Source organism: Gambusia affinis, linkage group LG13 (genome assembly GCF_019740435.1).
Source record: "Gambusia affinis linkage group LG13, SWU_Gaff_1.0, whole genome shotgun sequence".
NCBI lineage: Eukaryota > Metazoa > Chordata > Actinopteri > Cyprinodontiformes > Poeciliidae > Gambusia > Gambusia affinis.
Genome location: NC_057880.1, coordinates 5,301,372 through 5,322,238, shown reverse-complemented (window position 1 = coordinate 5,322,238; position 20,867 = coordinate 5,301,372). Strand labels below are relative to the sequence as shown.

At 40.1% G+C, this 20,867-nt stretch overlaps 1 protein-coding gene across 5 annotated transcripts in view; it reads right to left on the bottom strand.

Annotated features, from left to right (window-relative positions):
* Nucleotides 1-4,908: 4,908 nt before the first annotated feature.
* Nucleotides 4,909-20,867, bottom strand: part of slc8a1b (solute carrier family 8 member 1b) — a 145,912-nt gene continuing 129,953 nt past the window's right edge. For all 5 annotated transcript variants that reach the window (XM_044136271.1, XM_044136273.1, XM_044136270.1 and 2 more), the window contains 4 exons: nt 17,293-17,478; nt 16,215-16,304; nt 11,276-11,379; nt 4,909-11,172 (listed from right to left, as the gene is read on the bottom strand). In XM_044136271.1, coding sequence (XP_043992206.1) covers nt 10,900-11,172; nt 11,276-11,379; nt 16,215-16,304; nt 17,293-17,478 — 653 coding nt within the window. In that variant the 3' untranslated portion in view covers nt 4,909-10,899. The remainder of the gene's footprint in view (nt 11,173-11,275; nt 11,380-16,214; nt 16,305-17,292; nt 17,479-20,867) is intronic.

Genomic DNA, 20,867 nt, shown 5'->3' with positions numbered 1-20,867 from the left:
ACATGAAGAAAACATAGAAAATTTACCAGATACTTAGATTTATCTGCAAGATTTCCCATGTACAGTATGTCCAAGAGAGTTCGTAAGTCTACTGACTTTGAATTGGATGAACAGATGAATACGGAGCCCACTAGGGGACATGGAGGATTTTTAATTTTTTATTATTTTGCGTTCTCGCAATAATTGACTGATCAGTTCATGCAGCATAATTGGATACACCTTTCTTTAAGGGGGCCATTGTACTTTTTGCTATTATATAAGGTTATCATCAGGTTTTTCCATGCATGTTAATATCTGAAGTTTTATGTCTTTTTCTTTAGGACAGAAATGCACCACAGACCCATGATGTAAACAGAAACTTCAGAAAGAACGAAATAAAAAATACATCCAAGCTATTTGGACTATTTCTGAGTTATTATCACATTAGTCATCTGACAGTTTTGATCGTGTCTTTCCTGTGTTGGTCTGAATGGTTTAAAGGGCCGTTTTCATGTGCGGATCCATCTCAGCCTCACACAAACAAAAATGCAGCGAATAAATCGATTTTCAATCAATTTTTTGCCCCATAAGCTAATAATAAAAAACACGTTTTCACTGAGGCTCTTTAAATGTGTATAGATTTGAAGTGTTAAATTGACATACATATGTGACTTTATACGAAACAGACTAGCAAACATTACAGTAAGCATATTGCCAGAAAGAAAACATTTCCGCCTTGTCCCCTAGAGGGCTCCGCAGGTGAACACCAAAATCTTTCACAAGATTTAGAAAATGAAGTTTATTTTGAATTCTTGTGCACGCATGATGAGTGACCACTGACATATGCTGCATGCATCGCCTGAAAAAAGGCTCTGCTTTCTAATTTCCTTCTCAAGACAAACCTGACTCGACACCTGCAACTGAAGTATGCAGACAAACGTACAGAAAAAGTTGATCTTGTCTGCTTTGGGTTGCTTTGAGTGATGTATAAGTGAAGCGCTGTTTCAATTCAGCCAACGCAATCTGAATACTTCAACGCACCAACCGAAAAAAAAGAGAAAAGTTAGTCTGAATATTTCCTAAATCGAACAAAACAAGACTGTAACACAGTTTCACACTCAGGGTTTCTACTTTGAAGCCCTCTTTGATTTTCTGTCTCAGGGCATTGAGTATGTTTTGAATAAAATGTTTGTGCTCTGTCAGGGCATGTCAAATTTCAATTGACTTCCAACACCTATTTCATTCCCAACATGAATCTCTCTCTCATATTTTCATATGTTCTTGTTTGGTCGTCTCAAAAACATCCTTTCCTCTCGTAAAACTACAATCACAATTAGTTGGAAAATAAATGATTTAATTTCACATTTGTTACAGTACAGAGAGATTTAATAAGTCCAGTAGTCAAATGTTGTTTTTTGGGGGGGTTTTTTGCAATAGAAGAGAAGATTTCTGGAGAGAAAAGCTGCTGCGAAAGCAGCTGGACAACAAGAAAACAACCAGCCGCAATCAGCACCGATTCAAATGTTGCTTTTCATCTCAGACACAATGAGCGAACAAGTCAGATGACAGTCAAAGACGTTCAAGGCATTCAGACAAATGCCAGTTTTCTCGTCGAGAGTGAATAAATAAATGGAAACGCATTTTGATGTTAATGGGATGTCGAGACAAAAAAGTAGAAGAATGGCCGGCTGCAATTCAATTTAGCTCAACTCAAATAAGGATGCCGCTCCCAACAGAACAGTGGAGCGTTATTGTTAAAGACTTTCAATAAAGGACATTAGGGGATATTTTGCATAATGTTACTTATCACACAGCAACAGTAAAAAGTGAAGACTGACGTCACTTGTGTTTTTAAAAGAACTCTCTCAAATTCACGACTGAAACACCAGGGAGAAATGTGCGTATGATCCTCACTTCTCATAATCTGTAGAGCTAATGCACCTTTGATTCTCGTTATTGTCCTGTTGAAACACAAAAGACGAAAGTGTCATAAAAGTTACATGTCTATCTTAAAGGAGACGTGCTGTATGTACCCAGCAATGCTGTGGACTCCGTCAAAAGCTTTTTTTTTCTGCCTCTTATTGCTGTCAATGAGCAAAATGTTAAAATGCTGGTTAAATTTCTTCTACACATCAGCATGATGAGGCAATTGTTCAAACAAATGAGCATTTCAAATGAGTATGCTGTTACCTTTTTAACAATGTCATGTAAAACCTCGAGGTGTATCCTTCAGCTTTAAATATTAGCTTCCCAATTCAGTCCCCAACTACACAAATATTTTTAAATGGACGATTTTGTCTTTGAAGGACTAATTGCTTTCATCCAGACTACGAGTCCACAAATGAGGAAAAACATTAGTAAAACCTATCCAACTTAATTTGTCCCTGGTGCCATTTGGAGTCCAATTCAAAGCCCGTCTTCTGCGGCTCTGCAACACCAACTTCATTTCTCAAAGCTCACATCTGCTCTGCACAAGTATGCGGAAAAATAAGCTAGCAAGTCTTTGTTTTCCAAGTACAAATGAAAACAAACTAACAAAACAAAACAACAAAAACTCTTGAAAATTTCCATGCTGGTATAGAGAGGGAGTTGGAATAAAATTAGAGGAATTGAGAGCTAGGCTGATGGCCTTTTCAGAACATGGCTCTGGTTGGACATCGATAACTTGATCAATTAATTGAAATCCATTTATCTTAAATGGCTCAATTTACCAGTTTTTACTTAAGCCTTACAATTATTTATTTATTTTTATTACCAGGCTCTCTTCTTTGGACGCTGCTTGATGTTCAAGACTTTTCCGCCCCTGGCCTTTCCTTGGAGTCTTTAGGACTTTACAGTTTATTTTGCCCAAGTCTTCTCCAGGGCGTCACAGACATGTAAAGTCACCGGTGACTAGAGTTTGTCGATCAGTGTTCGGTCTAAAGAGGAAGCCAACACATCGCTGCTGCTTCTGTTGCCGGCTCTGTTTTTTTTTTTTTTTGCAATGGTTGCTCCTCGCAACATCCTCAGATGGTGTTGTTGGCGCTGGCATCAGATGTGTGAGTTTTCCTCTGGGTATAAATGTGTAGGATGTCAATAGCAAGTACAGAATCCAGAGAGCGAGGCAGCCCACTGCACGCTTTTCACAGTGTTGGGTTTGATGTGAAGGATTGCGCTGCTGCTGCTGCTTCCTGTTCTCTACTTGTGTGTTTTGCTCCCTCCTCCCTCGGCGCCTGAACAGGCAAAGCAGCCGACACTGCAGGTGTTCACTTCCAGAGGAATCAAAGCGCTTGCGTGCAACGTCGCGCGTCTTCACTCGAACGAAGCCGTCTCACACAACATCACGAGTTTTACATTGAAGGATGTCGTTTCTTTTTTTTTAATTGCTAGATTGATACATACACACGTCACACTGGGCTCGTTGTCCTCATTGTTTTGGTTCCCTGAACAATGAGTCGAGCGGCACTGTGATGTAGGGTTAATTACTCTGTTATACTTACAATGATTGTTTTTGAGTGCCGCGCATGTTTTGCTGATTGCTTTCCTGTAGGCGAGGCACGTAGGGGGCTTGGAACCGATTCAGTGTTCATTATGTAACAATTTAATTCGGTTTTCCACATGCTTATTTTCAAGATGCAAAATAAATTTCATTCAGATTACGATGTACTTGGAAAACCTTGAATCTTGTTTGAAATTGGGCCGGGTCCAAATTTGACGCCCAATGATGATCAGTTTTTCCGAGGATATTTGATATTCAATACCAACTTCGACAATTCAAGCAGTGCATAGAAGTATATATTTTTAAAGGGTCTTTAATTTAGCTGAAGACTTTCAGCATAATCTGGTGAGAAATACATGAGGTACCCCTACATTTATTCTCTCCCAAAAAAGAAAATAAAAATACATAGGCATATCACAGCATTTCTCAGCATGTTGAAGGATATTTGACCTTTGCCTTTGCTGCAGCAGGACCTGACCGGCTCACCATCAAAAAAATCCACCGTTTCAGAGAGTGCTTGACAGAAATATGGAGCAATCTAAGGAAAAAATTATGAGCTGAACCATATTTGGACTCTGTTAGCAAATCAATGACTTAAAAGATACCAAAGAATGCATCAGGCTGAAAAGTAGAGGGATGGGCGGAGTCCATGGCCAGATCTCGAACCAGTTGAGGTGTTGTGGGGTGACTTGCCTCGAGCTTTTTGGGCAAGATACCCCTCAGACATCTCACAGCTAGAAGTCAGGAGGGGGAAAACATTTCCTCAGGACAATTTTAAAGAGTGTCAGATGGCTACAGGGGACATGTCAGAGAAGTAACTTCAGCCAAAGGTGGCCAGACTAGCTTTTGCTTACTTTGTGCTTCAGGATACACATTTTTGTTGACATTGTTCAAACCAAACGTGTTACACGCGTCAAAAATGCGTCCAACGCTTCAAGTTTGACGCCTGTGCACTTTGAATGCAGACCCAAGATAGTTAGTTACGTTTTGTAAGTCTGGTTTACATTCAAAGTCGGTGTGGAGGCGCGTCGAGGGGGCGTCAGACTCGACTCGCCTCCACGTAAACTTTGAATGTAAACCAGACGCGCGAAAGGTTTTGGGGGTGAACGCGGTGTAACGAATGAGTCAAACAAGCTTGAGTTGTAGGTGATGTCCTGCATTCAAATGACTTTCCTTTAAAGAGAGGGAAGATCAGATATATATAACATTTCTTTTGAAAGAACATCATATTAAGTGGGGTGTCAGTTTTTCTACATTTGGATTTACTCTCCCGCACCTCATCAATCGTGTTCTGTGAGATTAAAACAGATGACTTTGGCCACACTTTTGTCTTCTCTGGATAGCACAAAAGAGCTGGTGTGACCTTTGTTTGGTCCCCACTATGGCTACCGGTTAAAACAATTTCAGATCGGCAAAACTGTACACACTTTAGAAAGGCAGTGGACACAAGCTGTCTTTGAAACTGGGTATCCCAAACTTTATTTTACTGGACTTATCAGAAGTACCATGGAGAGCAGTCACAGTTAGTGGCGACACACATACAGAACAACTTTCTGCCTAACCCACTGGTGTTAAACAAAAACTTAAAAACATACGTACATGCCAACAAAGAAACGAGGCATATAGGAATTATTAAACAAACAAGAAAAAAAAAACATGATTATTGCAAACATAACTTGTGTTATTGTTCCATTTTCCCCAAAAAGAAAAGAAAAGAAAAAAACACACACACACACCAAATCAGCAAACGTGAAGTTGTGGGAGAGGTAAAAGAAGGACATGCAGAGTGTATCAAAGAAAGATGCGGTTTGAGGGATTAAAAATGAAATGTGAACGCAAAGGGCTTTAGTAACCAAGAAATCAAACAGATGGTTAAAAATAAGACAGATGGGGGACTTAAATACAGATGAGTGATTCTTTGAGACAGAAAGACCATTGAGGACACAGGCAGATATGTTGTGCGTAACTAGATAAAGAGGTACAAGGCAGAAAATCAGGTGGGTGGGAGTCAGCATGGAGATCCTGTTGCGTCAGTGTGGAAAGCAGCCAGGCATACAGTACGCCAAAAAGATTCGACAGCAAACGCCACGCGGCCTGAAATCGACGGCAACCGCTCGACTTTAAAAAAATAAACCCAACTGGAAAATAAAGGGAGCAGGAAACTAGACGGCAGAGTTAAGGAAAGCAAACCCATCTAGGAAAGAAAAATCTGAATTTAAGGAAAGGAGAGACAAGGCAGAGAGAAAGACAAGTTTTCAACTTCTCCAAAAAAAAGGCAATATATGTCATTCTTGAGTGTAGCGAGTGTTCTTCCTTTCAAATAAATATGTTGAATTAATTCTCTATGGTTAGCGTATGGCCATATAGGCCATCCCACTGATCACACTGTACAGTATATACACAATATGATTTCTTTAAAGACAAAATAACATTTAGATGTACATACAGTATTCTTCATTTGTCAGAATACAGCCATGGTATTACAAGTAGCAAGCCATGTATTTCCTCCCCTATTCTCTGCTTTTTTTTTTTTTTTTTTAAGATTTTTATTTTTATTTTTTACAAATAACCCATGCAACTGTCATATAGATTTAAGATATATAACTCCGCTATCTCCTCTCTCATTCAATAACAGCAGATATTGCCTTTTCCAATTCTTTAAACATAAATCTCGGTTAATGATAATGTGCAATTAATTCAGAGACTCTGCAGCTTTGTTTGAATCAACCAAAAAAAAAAAAAAAATAGGTTAAATAAAATTAGCTCTACACCAAACCGTAACCAAAAAGAAGATCAACGGAAAAAGAGCCAAATCTGTACAACATTCAGACTTCTTCTTCCCGTCAAACACCATAGGAATGGGATACGATTCTCTATAACTATGTACAGGCATGTCATCATTCATGCACAGTGTCAACAAGTAGCACATCGACATTCCAAAACATGGAAAACTTGGAGACGGAGGGCGGGTGAAACGGTGGCTATTCGAGGGGAGGAAACTGAACAAAGATTACTGCCTGTTTTTGGTTACTTTTGGCAGGACATTTAGAAAGAAAGAAAAAGGAAGGGAATGAAAACACACGAGGACAGGTAAGACTTCATAACAATACACATGCTGGGCAGAAGGAGTCCATTGTCTCACTGGCCCAGAAATCAATGTATGGCTGTAACTTCGTTATTTATTTATTTTTTAATTTCATCTTCGTCCTCCACGTGTTTTTTTTTTTTTTTCGTTCTGTCTTCTCTTTGTTAGCGTCCTGCAATTTTATTTGTTAAACGTTACCTTAAAGGTAGAGAATAACTCTTGGTAACTTTCTTTAAATTTTTTTTTTTTTTTTGAAATCCCTGCGGTACATTTCTTTGCTCGTCTCGTACCAGAGGGGGTGTCCGTCCTTCCGTCCTTCATTTGACTGTCCAGTGTTGCATGTATTTGTTTCTCAGTCTGTCAGACAGTCGGTCAAGTTAAGGAGTAAATTAGGCAACAGAGACATATCAACTTTTACATTAGTAGCAACATTATTAATGGTTAACAACTGATTCAACACCACTGGATTATTATTGTTATCATTATTATTTTTTTTTTTACAAGAACATTGTAATTACTGTGTAAATCAGTCAGAACAAAAAAACAAAACAAAAACCTGTTTACAGCAAAAGCAACTCTGCTAGAAAAACGGTTCGGTAGCCGTTTCACTTGGCAACATGAAGCAGTGCAAGGTTTGTCCTTCATATTAAAATCTTACTATTGAACAGCAAAAAAAAAAGCCCCCAAAATGACTGTAGTCTACAGCTCATTGGTTTAATCCATCAATGCTTTTGTTTTGTGTTTTAGACTTGTTACTCACAGGCCCAAGCCAAGAAGCTAACTCGAGAGCTATTGCAGTTATTTAATAAGAACATAGGCTAAAGAATTTAAAAATAAAAATAAAATAAAAAACTGCCCGTTTAGTATTTACAGTCACAGCTAACAGATTTGCTGGTTGCCGCTAAACATTTGCTAGCCAGTAAATTAGCTTCCCCACCTTGGTTCTGATGGTGTGAACCCCTCCCATTAGCTGCACATTAGCCAAGGCCACCAGTCAAGGTAGGCATATAGAAACTGTGTGCAACAATGCTGGTGTTGCAAGAGAGAACGCTCGCCTTTTAGCGAAAGAAAAACCTTTGCTTTTGGTAAAATTGTGCAACAGATGGTCTGAATGCAAAAAAATAAAAACTGCATTGTTGCAAGTGTTTCATTCCTGTAGACTTTCTGCAACGACTAAGAAAATTCATGTCTTGAAGTCATTTAAAGTTAATGCAGCTTCTTAAATGTTTTTTTTTTTTTTGCACGTGCGAGCATAACTTCATTTTAAGTTGTTTACAGTGTATAAACCTTCAGCTCCATGCCAGTGAAGAGACAAATGCATAAAAATCGACCTGTAAAGGTTAAAACAACACCCATTTCCTGTAGCTCCTTAAAGAAATGTGATAGTATATTTGGTGTTTTTGGAAAGAGATGTGGATTAGAAAACCATTTACTGGATGGGTTACAAATATTTCTGATAGAAAGATGTCCCTTTGGCAAAATAGGGGTAAACTGCCACTCCAAAGGCTTCATACGACAACTGCTGTCTAATACAGAGCTTTTCATATTCCAGAGTTGGGTTTGTTTTTTTTTTCTCCGCCATTTTGTTTCATTAGCAACACAAGTGGCTGTCTGAGCCAGGTTGTTGGCTCTTTATCCGATCAAACGTCCTCTACTATCAGCTAATTGTCTACAACTCTACTCAATTATTTTATAAAACTTATAACATTTATAATGTCCTTCAAAATTCTCTGGATTTACACCCAATGAAGGCCTCTGCTCGACTCTCACTGCCATCGACAACGGTCTTCCAAGAAATTACTGCTAAGTTTACGACGGTTTACATCTAATCCAGACTAATTATTTTACAGTTATAGTTTAAAATACTGTTTATTGTACATCAAGTAAAAAAAAACAACCAAAAAACAAAAAAAAACATCTCATATGGGAAATACTTGCCAATTAAGTTGCATACAGTAGTGCTATAGTACAAGGGTGTGTAAGCTGAGATCCTTATGGTTATAGCTGAATAAATAAAATAACAGTCTGAAGTCTAAACTTCTCACAGTCAAATTAGGCTTATTAATATTTTGGGCTCCTTTTGTTCCCCCGTTGATGTAAAGTTTAACACCAACATCTCGGAGGATACGTTCATCGTTTTAATGTGTGGTTTTGGATGAGTTTTGATTGGTTTTACAAAGTCTGGTATGTAGAATGAACAGACGAGTAAAGCTGATGTTTTAACATTTTTTTTTTTTTTTTACTTTTTGCCATTTGGACCATTTGGACCACTGCCTCTCTGCAATCAGACGATGAAATTCTTCTCTTAAGCTTCCACAGAAGTGTGTGAAGTTTTAAATTTAGTCAAATTAGTAACACAGAATTTATAGGACAACCATTTGGGTCCTACATTATTAAAACTGGACTTTTTTGGCGGGGAATTTTACCAGTGAATCAGTGTTCAAGAGTCTGAACATATAAACACAACATGCTGAAATCATTTAGGCGTATCATCACCTTTGCAAGGCTACAACCTGGTTATTAAAATTGTGCATTAGCCTTTTTTTTCTTCTTCTATCAGCTGGCTTTTATGTTTGGACTAAACATTTGGTCTGAAAATATAGACACTTAAGAATAAAATGGCAACTCCCTTGTAGCTAAACCCCGTTGTGATTCAGTCTGAAGGGAGCTACGCCGTGTTATGAGTTGACGTAGCTTAAAGAAAGAATAACAGCGTTAGTCGAAATGTTATAGGACTCAACTAGGGATGTGATTTTTATATGAGCACATCGAGACAATAATCAAGCACTTCTTAGTAGTAGACTTAATACTTTCTGCTATGAAGCAAAGTTCTATCAAGTAAGAGTCAACAAAGTTCATCATCACGTGTTACATGGCCCTCACCATTGACCGATGCACGTCTGTTCTAAGAATGATAAACCAAAAGCCAGAATCAGGAATTAGTATTTTGTTGTAACAAAGCCCTTGATATTAAAAGTATTCAAATAGCTCACTGAACAACCGGCACCGGGTTGCTTAGGAGACGGGATGTTGTCCCAACTTGTTTAGAGAGTCAACCGCGTCGAACAGATTTGACAGAAAGTCTGTCAGGTTTTGCAGATATTTGCATGTGTGATTTTCAATTTCACTGAAATATGGGGTTGTGGAAAAATAAGATGCTCCCACAGTGTTAAAAAAAACAACAACAAAAAACAAATAAAGAAGATTAACTTTGATATCAATGCGACAACTATGGTTTCTCTAACAGTTTTTAACGGTAGAGTGGCCAGTGCGTCTTCTCGGACATGGCCCTATTAAAGGTAAAAGCACATTAACCCCCACCACCAACTTTGATTGAGAAAGGACCTTAAATCATTTACATCTACACTATAAAGCAACAAGAACGAAGGGCCCTTCGAGGGGGTGGAGGGGCTGAGGCGTTCAGCATTGACCAAGACATTCAGAACGAAATCAATCGAGTTGAAACGTGCGTCCGCCTCAGAGTATTTACACGTGTCACCCCGGCGATGATCAAAGTTTCGCCACACGGAACGGGCCCCTCCCAGAACAGAAATTCCCAATTCAGCATTTTCTACAACCTGCGAGAGTCAAGAGGACCTCAAGTACAATAGCATTGTTTGTCTTACGCAGCAACAGCAAAAACAAGAGGCTTTTTTTTTCACAGTAGTTTACCATCGTCCTACCACGCCTAAGCACATCAACACACCCTTATCCTCCTGCAGACACACAGATGGTTGTCGATAATTGGATGTGGCCGAGAATCCGGTTTGCTCTTACTGCGTGTTACGCTCGCACTGACACTTTTTTGGAGCTGGACACAAGAGAATCAATGCTCCAACTTGAGGAGGTCTCCTGTTTCGGCCACATCGTCACACTTGGAGCACTGATGATCGGGCTGGATATTTGGATTATGTCTGATTCATCTGGAAGAAAAAGACATTTATCACATCTGTGCATGTCAGTAGGTTTGTCTTATGGGCTTAAACATGAATTTGGTCAAGACAGCTTGATGCGTGAGGATTTGTGGAGTAAGGGGAGAAATGTTTTTTTTTTTTTTGTATTCCTTTTTGCCATTAGTTGAATAATTTCTGTAGTGGCTTTAATTCTCAAGTATGATGTTCTTCGGCGCGTCTTTGTTTCCTTTCACCGCATTTTTAGATTCTTGAGTGCGTCTGAAAGTCCTTCACCTGTACATACATCCATTCATTTGTCATTTAACATATTGCACAGAGGGAGGGAGTAATAGATCAATAAGACAACCTTAAATTTCCAAGAATCCATTCTTTTATTTTCCCTTTCTTCTATCCTTCCAGTTCTTCTGTCCCACCCTTCTCTTCGGGATCTTCCGCTCGCTCTCTTAAAAACCTTGGATGTGGCAATAGGCCTCCAGAGAGGAGAAGAGAATGTAGAGAAGCCACAGGCTGAAGAACAGCATGGTGGTCAGGACCTTCGCAGTCCGGGGCCCACCCAGCTCCCCGCCGATCTCTGGCCGCCGCCGGTACATCAAGGTGGCGACGCAGATGAAGGCAAATATGGTGAAGAGTGTGACGGAGAAAGCCAGAGTGCCGGGGTCGACCTTAAACTCGTGGCCCTTGCTGTTGTGGTAGATGGCAGCAATGGACCACGCCACCTACCAGACAGAGGCAGACACAAACTCAGTGATGTGGAACACAAAGTGCAGCTGCAAAGGCAAAACCAGCAAAGAGGAACATTGAAATTAGCTCTGTTCTCACCCCGATGCCCAGGAACACATTGACAGCATTGGAGCCCGTCACGTTGCCAATGGAGGCGTCTGCATACTGATCTTGTATGGCTGCAACTTTACTGGCAAATGTATCTGTATGGAGAGAAAGAATAAAAAGGAAACAGGTTGGAGTGAAATAAGACCATAAAATTGGAAGGACATAAAGAAGCAATGAAGGGAAGGACAGAATGTAAGAAGGACAAACTGAAATAAAAGGGCAACAGATAAAGTCTGAAAAATGGAAATGTTTGTCAACATTCTCTCATTTTCTTTTTCCACACTTAGAACCCAGAAAATGGCAAAACAAAATTTATGATTCTCAAAGTTTTCTCCAGTCTGCAGAGGAACAAGAAAACCAGGCACTAGAGTATAGATCATTAAACTTTCCTCCTAAGGTGTTCAAATTATCGTTATGAGGGGAAAAAAAGACACTAATATCGCTGACAAAGTATAGAAACCCATCTTGACAAAGTCCAACACTGAATTTCACATCCTTCATCCCAACATACGAGCACCATACAAAGGCAGGTACATGAAAATACACAAGCCTTACATATGTTAGATAACTTCATACTTTACTTTAGGTACCACATACATCCTGTGTTTACGTACACCAACACACACTGCATGATACGATAAAGCGACAGCAGCTTCACATTAGCTTAGCTTTAGTTCCGCAGTCCTAATTCAGGTAAGCCTGCAGAGCCAATTTCCAAATTCAAACAGGAAAGACTTAATTAGGAAACCACAGTCTTGTTGCCGTGTTGGCTGTCCGGGTGAGAAGGGATTTATTCCCCTAATCAATAATTTAGAGGGATGAATCTCCATTTTCATAGACAAACAAATTTTGGCCGGGTGGCTAAAGAGCTTTCGCCTCACACCCCCAAATGCTCCTCCTAGCTTCATGTCTGCCAAGCAACAAAAGCTCTGAGGGAGGGAGGGGGAAACGCTCTTCATTACTTTACTGACAGATTATGTGAAGGCGCTGCCAAATCTTGACAATAGGCTTTTGGAGGTGAACAAATAGCCAGTCAGCACTCTTTTTTTTCTCTCGCTAATTAGCCAGCCGCGTCATTGTTGCAGGAGTTTCCATCTTGTTTTTATCCAGTCGAGGCAGAGCAAGGAGAGAAAGGCAACGTAAAAGCAGAGAGGTGAAGGAACAGGAGATGAATAAGAGCTTCCTGGCAGCGACAGCCACGTTGGCATTTGCAGTGGGATGGAAAAAGAATGGCCGGAAGGACAGCTTGCAAACGGAAAGCGAGGGTCAAGACAATGGGCTGAAATCGTCCAGCAAAGACACACCAGGCCTGCCTCCCAATGCACCTCAATGCTTTCAGAGCCATTCCGGTTTGGCCTAACCGTGGCTCTGTTTGCGTCAAGTCCGATGTACCATAAGCCCGCGCGTGTGCGAGTTCCAGAAGAGAAGTGGCTGCATAAACAGCGCTTGTGTGTTTGTGAGCAAGGCCACCTGGATCCAATCTAATGCCATGCCTCCACCAGCTGGCAAAGGCTCGCGAGTGTGTGCTTCAGTTGCTCTTGCGAGTGCTTGCGAGCCTGATTCGAGTGGGAGAGTGTGTGGGTGCTTGCACGTTCAGTAGCTCACTGCATGTTTGTGCAAAGCGGCTTTGACTCTGCGGCTCCTTCCGTGACAGCACGTCTCCCCGGAGAACTTCCTGCCCTTTTCCTCCTCTACCTCGCCGTCCACCCCTTGCCTACGTCTCCTGCCTCTCTCTCTTCCCGGCCTCCTTTTCCCTGTTGTCTCCTGAATTGGAAGGAGACGCTTGGGAGTGTTTATGTGCTCAAGCTGGTCGGTTTTTTTCCGGCTTGTGTTACTTTCCTTCTACATTTTGTCCTTGTCTAAAAATTGGCAAAAACATTTTCCGCCCCAAAATTAAAATGTGAATGATTTATCTTATTTGAACACTGGTGGCAAGCATCACCTTTTCTTTGCAACCTTTTGTGAGTTGTATAAATAATTTGACCTTTTCTTCTGTTTTTATTTAGATCAGTGGTCCCCAACCTTGTTAGTGCAGCGGACCGGTAAACCCTTCGTCAATTTTCTGCGGACCGGGGGGGCCTAAAGTTGCGCAAATTTTGTCACATCAGTGTGCCCAACAAACCAAACTTTTTGAAAAACCTGTTCCTCCCTGTCATGAGAATTTCCAACTCTCTGCAGTAGATGGAAATCATGAATTAATCGGAAAAGAGAAACAGAAAATACGTCTGTGCGACAGCAAGCTAACGAGGGAGACAGCAGTCTATGACTCAGGGCTCATTGATGCATTGATTGGTGGAAATGCATCATTTGAAAGCCAACCTCAGCCTTACCAAAACATGCAAACCAGATCAATTTAATATTAAAATCAATGAAGCAAGTCCTTTTTCATATCAAGGCAAACAGTCAATAACTAGTCACGTTTTATTTTTTTTGGGGTGCGGGGGGATTTTTGACCTCAACTGACAATAGAGAAAAGGGATGATACATGAATTTTGCAGTATCCCCTCTGCTTCATGTAATGCAATAGTCTGAATGCATGTAGTATGTCTGGGGTTACAGAACGCAGTTTGCACCTGACAAAAACAATGTAATGCAGAGGATTTGCTGGTTATTGATAAGGCGAAGTGACTGTGTGTGGCTACAAAAAAAACAAACATTAGCAATACCACTGCTACTGCTGAAGTAAGGATAACAATAATGCCAATCTAATGTCAACCATAAATTGGTGCAGAGGACTTAGGATGGAATATGTTTTACTGTTTTTAACTTTTAAATCAAATTGCCTTTTCTGAATTGGTAAAAACAGTTAACAAGTGAACACATCAAAATTGGTTGAGAAAAGTTTCTTGACTTAAAATGTTTTTTAAGAGCTATAATTCTATACAAATTGTGATGCTTTCTTGCCCCGTTACTCACCTCTATTTTCTGAAAGCATACTGCTCTTACAAACACCGTTAAGCCCTAAACTAATTATTGAAAACAAGGTTTTTGCCAAGTCATCACCTCGAACTACAAACCCATTCAAGTTACCATCTCTCTCACTTCTCTCTCTCCTTTTCCTCAGCTCGATGTGTGTGTTTATGCGCATCATCTGAGCTAACTGTGATACACGAGGTTAATCATCTTGGAACCGCAGCACCGGATGGGTTTTATTAACTTTAATGGCCACCGCACCAGGGATCGGTTTCTCCGTGTCGATGTGTGTGAGCTTGTTTTTGAGTGTGTGTGTGTGTGTGTGTGTCAGAGAAGCCGGGGAGATTCTCTTAATTGGGCTGGCAGCCTCAGGAAGGCGATAGCACTTTTTATTCCTGTTCTGAAACTCTGCAGACCGGTAGCACATGTGTTTGCAGTCGACTTTCTGGCCTCTTCTAGCTGACGTATTGGTCTGTGATCCCGGCTGGTGGCAGGTGTGCATTTTTCTCTGGGTGTGTACATGTGTGTAGAATACACACAACACCTTACCTTCAACCCCCGAATAGGAGGAAGGACCACCTCAGTGCGACTTGACGAATGGAGCTGCGCTACCAAAACGCGACCAACAAGTTCTGTTGGTATTTCTCGGGTTAGGTGGTTCGCAGGTAAACCTGTCGGTTCTTTGCTCTTTTGGGATTTGCAGTATAATGTATAATCGCAGGACAAGCGCTTTTACTTCCTGTTAGAGTGAGCTGGGCTACAAATGTCTCTCCATCAACCTTTTCTGTTTCTGTTGGCTGTAATGGCCGTCATGGAAACAGTCAAGCTGAACTATGTAGAAAAACGCTTACTCTGCATTATACATGAAAGGATGAAGGACTAATAATGAAAGTTCCTGGTGATTATAAATGTGAAAATGCCGACAAAATGCACATCTATACCTAAAATTGCTGACCAGAGGAAACTTTGCTCCTAATGACCTTATAAAGCTAAAGGCCAAATGAAGAAGGGCAGAAAAGATTTGATTAAGCTGATGGAACATCCAATAATGGAAGGTTATGATGAACATATTGGAAAAAAAGTGCCAGGAGTTTTTATTTTTCCACCTCAGTGGAGTACATGGTAACAAAGCACTGCCCCTACCCCACCTGTTGCTGCACACTGAATCAGCAAGCTCTAATGAAGGCGAGTCTGTTAAGCTGCGGACTGCAGCAAAAACATAATATTATGAGCAACAAGCAGTTCAAAATGTACAATAAAAGTAGCAGGGATTTAAAAAAAATTATTATAAAGTAAATGATTCAACTTCAAATATATCTGTAATAGTCATCAGTCAGAACAACTGCTGTTTTTTTTGTTTTGTTTTCATTAATAGCTTTTTTTTTTTTTTTTTAATACTGTGACGTCAACAGGCACCTACATTATTCCTCACGACTGTGATGCTGCAAGAATCCCGACGCTTAGTGCAGCTTTAAATTTAATGACTTGAGGCGCCTTGCACATTCATTTTTAATTAACGGAGACGCTATTGAGAATAAACAAAACGATAACTTGAAAAAGAATATCTACTTTTGTGTATAAAAAGCTTAGATGCTCAGAAACAATGTCTACTGACCATTTGTTTTGGATCAATGTGTTTTTATTTGATGGAAACGTTGTTCGGAAGTCATTCTGACCTGGTGCGGTTTGACTCGGAGGTTTCCAGGCTCAGCAGGGGTTCGGTGAACTGAAATGAGATTTCTGTGGCCCCCAAGGTTCTGCTTGGTAGGAGAATTTTGGTACTTAGAAAACATTTTTCTGCCTTTGCCTCGTGGGTGAATGAAAATATAAACCATAAGGGTAAAACGTTTAAAAATGCCTGATGACAAGTGTTGAAATATCTGCCTGTAAAATTGTTTCACCATTTTGGAGAGTTAAGCTCTAATTTTTGTGAAATTGATAGAAAAAAATAAATAAATAAAAAAATCAATCCCCTTACTAAGTTGCCACATTATTCAGAACATGAACATGCTCTCACCTGGAACAGACGTTCCCAGTGCCACAAATACGACTGCTGTGACGGAGTCTTTGAGGCCCACGGTGCAGCCAAAGTGGGAAGCCAGATCCCCTGCAAGACATCACAGGAAGTGCATCACGGTGACGTCATTCACACAGGAAATGCTAACCGTCGTAATGCATGGAACTTAAAATGGCAACCTGGTCAACGTCAACCAATGAGATGTAGAGATATTCATTTACTCAATTAGGCAAAAGCTAATTAATTTTAGCTGAAAAAGTGAAAGTTATACAATATAGATTTTTATTCAATTGTAGAGATATAGTTCAAAGTTTTATGTGGATCTAGTCTGATAATTACGGTTTGTAACTAGTAACTAAACAATGTTATTTTATTTTTTTACACAGAACCGTTATGAGTATAGATGGGGCAATAAAATATCAAGAATATTGACTTGACAGCGGTCCGTGAGTTAGCTGGCCTGTACACGTTAAACATATAAATGGAAAGTTGGGTGGAAGAAAAAAGCATGACAAAAAACAAGGTAGCAACAAGGGCAAGTGCAGCCTTCTGATGATTGGTTAAGCAAAGTTCAAAGACTTGCAAATGTCACATTGCGGATGACTTTATTCTACATTTAATTTAGAAACTACTTAGATTCTCAGAGTAGAGAGGAATAGAATCCACGTTTCTTGAGGTCCAATAGAAAGTTTAGAGATGCAGTGATGATTTGGGGCGTCTGCTGCTGTTGTTCCACTTTATCAAGTCCAAAGTCAGCAGAGTGATCTACTGGGAAAATGTACCGCCCTTCATGCTTCCTTCGGCTGATGAGCTGCATTTCCCCCCCCCCAAACAGGACTTTGCACCTGCTTACACTGCAAAAGGTGCCAATACGTTCTTTACAGACCATGGTGACACTGTGCAAGATGATTATTAAAATTAACAAATATAAACAATAGAAATAAAAATTCCATGAATGAGTTTCTTTTAAAAATATATATATATATTTTGCTTGTAATTAAATACAATTCACACAAATATCCTAATTTATCACAATGCACCTGTGTAGTGAACAACTTCATTGGGACTTTGTGCTCACCGATGACAGCAGTGAGCAGTCCGATCATACAGATGGACACGACGAAGCAGGCCCAGCCACTCCAGTAGTCGGTGGGCGGGACGAAGGCGAACAGAACCTTCCAGAAGACGGTGAGGAAGTGCATGACGTAGTCAAAGCACGACGGCAGTTTCTCCTCACCGCACTCCTCGTCGTCATCATCCTCACCTGGGAGGAAGAAACAGAGTTCAGCTAGAGCCTTGATGGGGATTTTTTTTCTTTTCTTTTATTTCTCAAAGCCGAAAGAATCAAGGACACAGCATGAACGGGTAAGCGCAGATGTGAACTCTGCGGTGCAGTTGTTTGTCAAAAAAGCTGAAGGTTCAGATGAAAAACAACAACAACAACAAAAAAGCCCCGCCCCCCTCAAATTATATCGACTTTTCAAATGTTGTGCCTCTCGAAAGGTTTTTCCATGCTGGTTTCCGCTGAGTGATTTCTGCTGGCATTTCCGCAAAGCCGGTTTGGTTTAATAACCATGGAAACAGGGGAGTTGTTTACCGGTGGGTGAAGCTGATTGCTTACAGTGAGATGTCAAATCTGTGATGAGTTTAATAAAACACACAGTCAAGCGAAAACAAAACCAGAAAAAGAAAAAAAGTGCAACGATGGTACAATGTTCTATTGTTTGTGCAGGACAGATTCACAATGGGGGAAAAAGAAAAAAAACAAACTACACTTTCACAGCCATATTTACCATCTTTAACTTTAACCCAACATCTTGAAAAACCTCAACAGTCAACTCAAATAAATGTCAGATAAATAATTTGTGACCCGACTGCCCAACACGTCTGTGTAATGTCAGTATCAGAGTCTAATCACCTCCTCAGGACATGAACTACAGCCATCCTGATCAGCTCTCTCAGAGTGTGGATATTGACTGTGATTAAATGCAAGAGCTGCTTGAACATAAAATTCAAATTACTTTTCCAGCTCGATAAAAAAGCCAGGCCCTCTTCCTCCCCCCGAAACCCCAACTCCCATTTCTGCTCCATTTAGAAACGGCTCAAACCAACGAGTAAATGAGGCTCCATGCTGGTTCAGTGAAACGCCGTGATTGGGTGAATCCCAAAGAAAGCAGTCGCCTTCCATTGATTTCATTCCAGTCATCCACTTCCCGTCTACTAGAGAAAATAAAAAATAAAAAAAATTAAAAAGATGCCGATGTGATTCAATTCCCCCAAGCAAACCAAAGGAGACCAAAACAAACGTTTGAACTCTTAATTGAGGACACCATGGACAGTTTTCCACCAGTCCCCCCCCATATCTTGGCCACCACCAAATGCAGAAGCATCCATGCAAGCTTTGCCTTAACACAAAAAAAATGATCAGAAACAAAACTGAAGTTATTATCTTAGAACCCAAAGTGGAGCCATCCAGAGTCACAGTGTCGTTTAAGTTATTACAGTTGGAAGCCAGAAATCTGGATGGACTCTGACCTGAGCGGTCAGAGACACATAAAGGCAATTACAAAGCCAGCCTTCTGTCACCTGAAGAATATGTCCAGGATTAAAAGGACTAATGTCTTTTAATCCTGGATATAGCAGGATCTAGAGAAACGTATTACACATTTATCTTGGTCCCTGCAACAGTGTCTTCACAAATCTACCTAAAAACCAAACCAAACAAAAAAATACATAAAAAAATTTATCCAAAATACTGCTGCTTGCATTCTCACTAAAACCAGGATTGCAGACTTTTAAATACTTCGGTTTATAAATCACTGAATAATACATTAAAGATCTGCTGCTGTTGTATCAACCTAGACTATTCAGGTCTTCTGGTTCTGGTCTGCATCCCCATAAACCAGAACCAGCAGCATTCAGCTTCTATGCACCACAAATCTGGAACAAGCTTCCAAAAAAACAGATGAAACACAGTGTTCCTTCAAATCAAGATTAAAACCCCACCTGTTTAGATCTCTGATTTATGATCGCTTGAACATTGATCCACATGTTTAACATGGATTTTCTTGATGACGACATTTAACGTAATGTAATGTATAATGCTTGTTTCATAATTGGCGACTGTATGGTGATTTATTTAATTATGTAAATCACTTTAAATTGCCTTGTTACTGAAATATGCGATACAAACAAATCTGACATCTGACTCTGCCTCCCAGCTTTTGCAAGATCTCACATTTGCACTTAAAAAAATGGAAACCATTTATTCCAGCTTCTACCTTGCACACATACAGTGTTTCCATGCATCTGTAGTCTGGTGCTCTTGGAAACAATAAAGTTTTTTTTCCTTTTTTGCTAAAAGCTAATTCAATCAACAGACTATAAAGGGAACATTTGGATCTGGCCACTTAAGGGAACATGGTGGTTCACTCTGTCAATGGCAAGCTAATTCAACTGGGGTGTGCAGTTTCTATAGCTTTGCATTCCTCGTCAACACAAACGTTGGAAAGCTAATTTAAAGTACTTCCATGCATTTTCTACAGGGGCCACAAAACCTGCAATTAAAAATAATGGTTGAAATCATCAAGCACAAACAAACGGCAAAAGGTCAGAGCAGCAGGCGACGCTGTCATGACGTATAACGGTTTCAATCAGGCAGAGACGCTCGGCCATGAATTATAAAACGAGTCCAGTCATCTGAGTTATGTCACTTTATACCTTCCTGCTCACACACTCCATCATGGCTGACTGGAGCCGTTTTCTCGCACTGCCCTTCCAAATTTGCATAGTGTCTGTTTGTTTTCTAACAGCGCCAATCTCCTCTGTCTTCCTTTATCTACAAGCGTCATTTGTAGATATAAATCATAGATTTTGCCCCGACATTTTCCAGGTTTTTGAAATGCTACCTTGGATTCAAACACCGGGGTACATGTGTTGTTTTGGGTTGAAGTACACTGCATCATTTTAACTGGAAGTGAATGAGGCTTCTAGGGTTTATGGAGCAATGAGAGTATAAAATAGGAAAACTGGATTTGTTTTTTGAGGTTTCGCTGCTTCAGAGTCATGGAAGTTATGCTAAAGCCATATTCTGAAGTCGCTACAGTCTGACTTTCAACATTACATTGAAAACCAGTGATGTATCTGTCACTTTAACATTAATACACAAGGGGAGCCTTTCCTTGATTTTTTTCCTGAATAACTTTACAAATCAGTGGCTAGCAGCTGGGAAACTTTTTTTTTTTGCCTTCTTTGACAATAATTTTGAGCTTTTATTGAGCTTAATACATCCAATGCTTGCCTTTCTTTGTGTTGAAAGTATAGCTTTAGAAACATGCTCATACTATTCCTTTTATCCTCTATTTTATTTCCTCTAAAGCCAATGTTTTAATTATAATGACTGTTTTTCGTTGAACACTCAAATTCCAAAATCCAATTCCTTGGTTACAAACACAGTCCCGGCCAATAAAACCTAATTCTGATTTCCATATTAGTCTACCTGCAAACATCCTCATCCTCACTTCTGTCTTTACTCTGTTGCCTGGCTCACACTTAAATTTATCTCTCCTCCAGTTTCCACTTTTGTTCCTCATGCTTGGTCTCAGTTTGGCACATTTTTTTTCTCCCGTTCCATCATCTGAGCATTTTTCATTC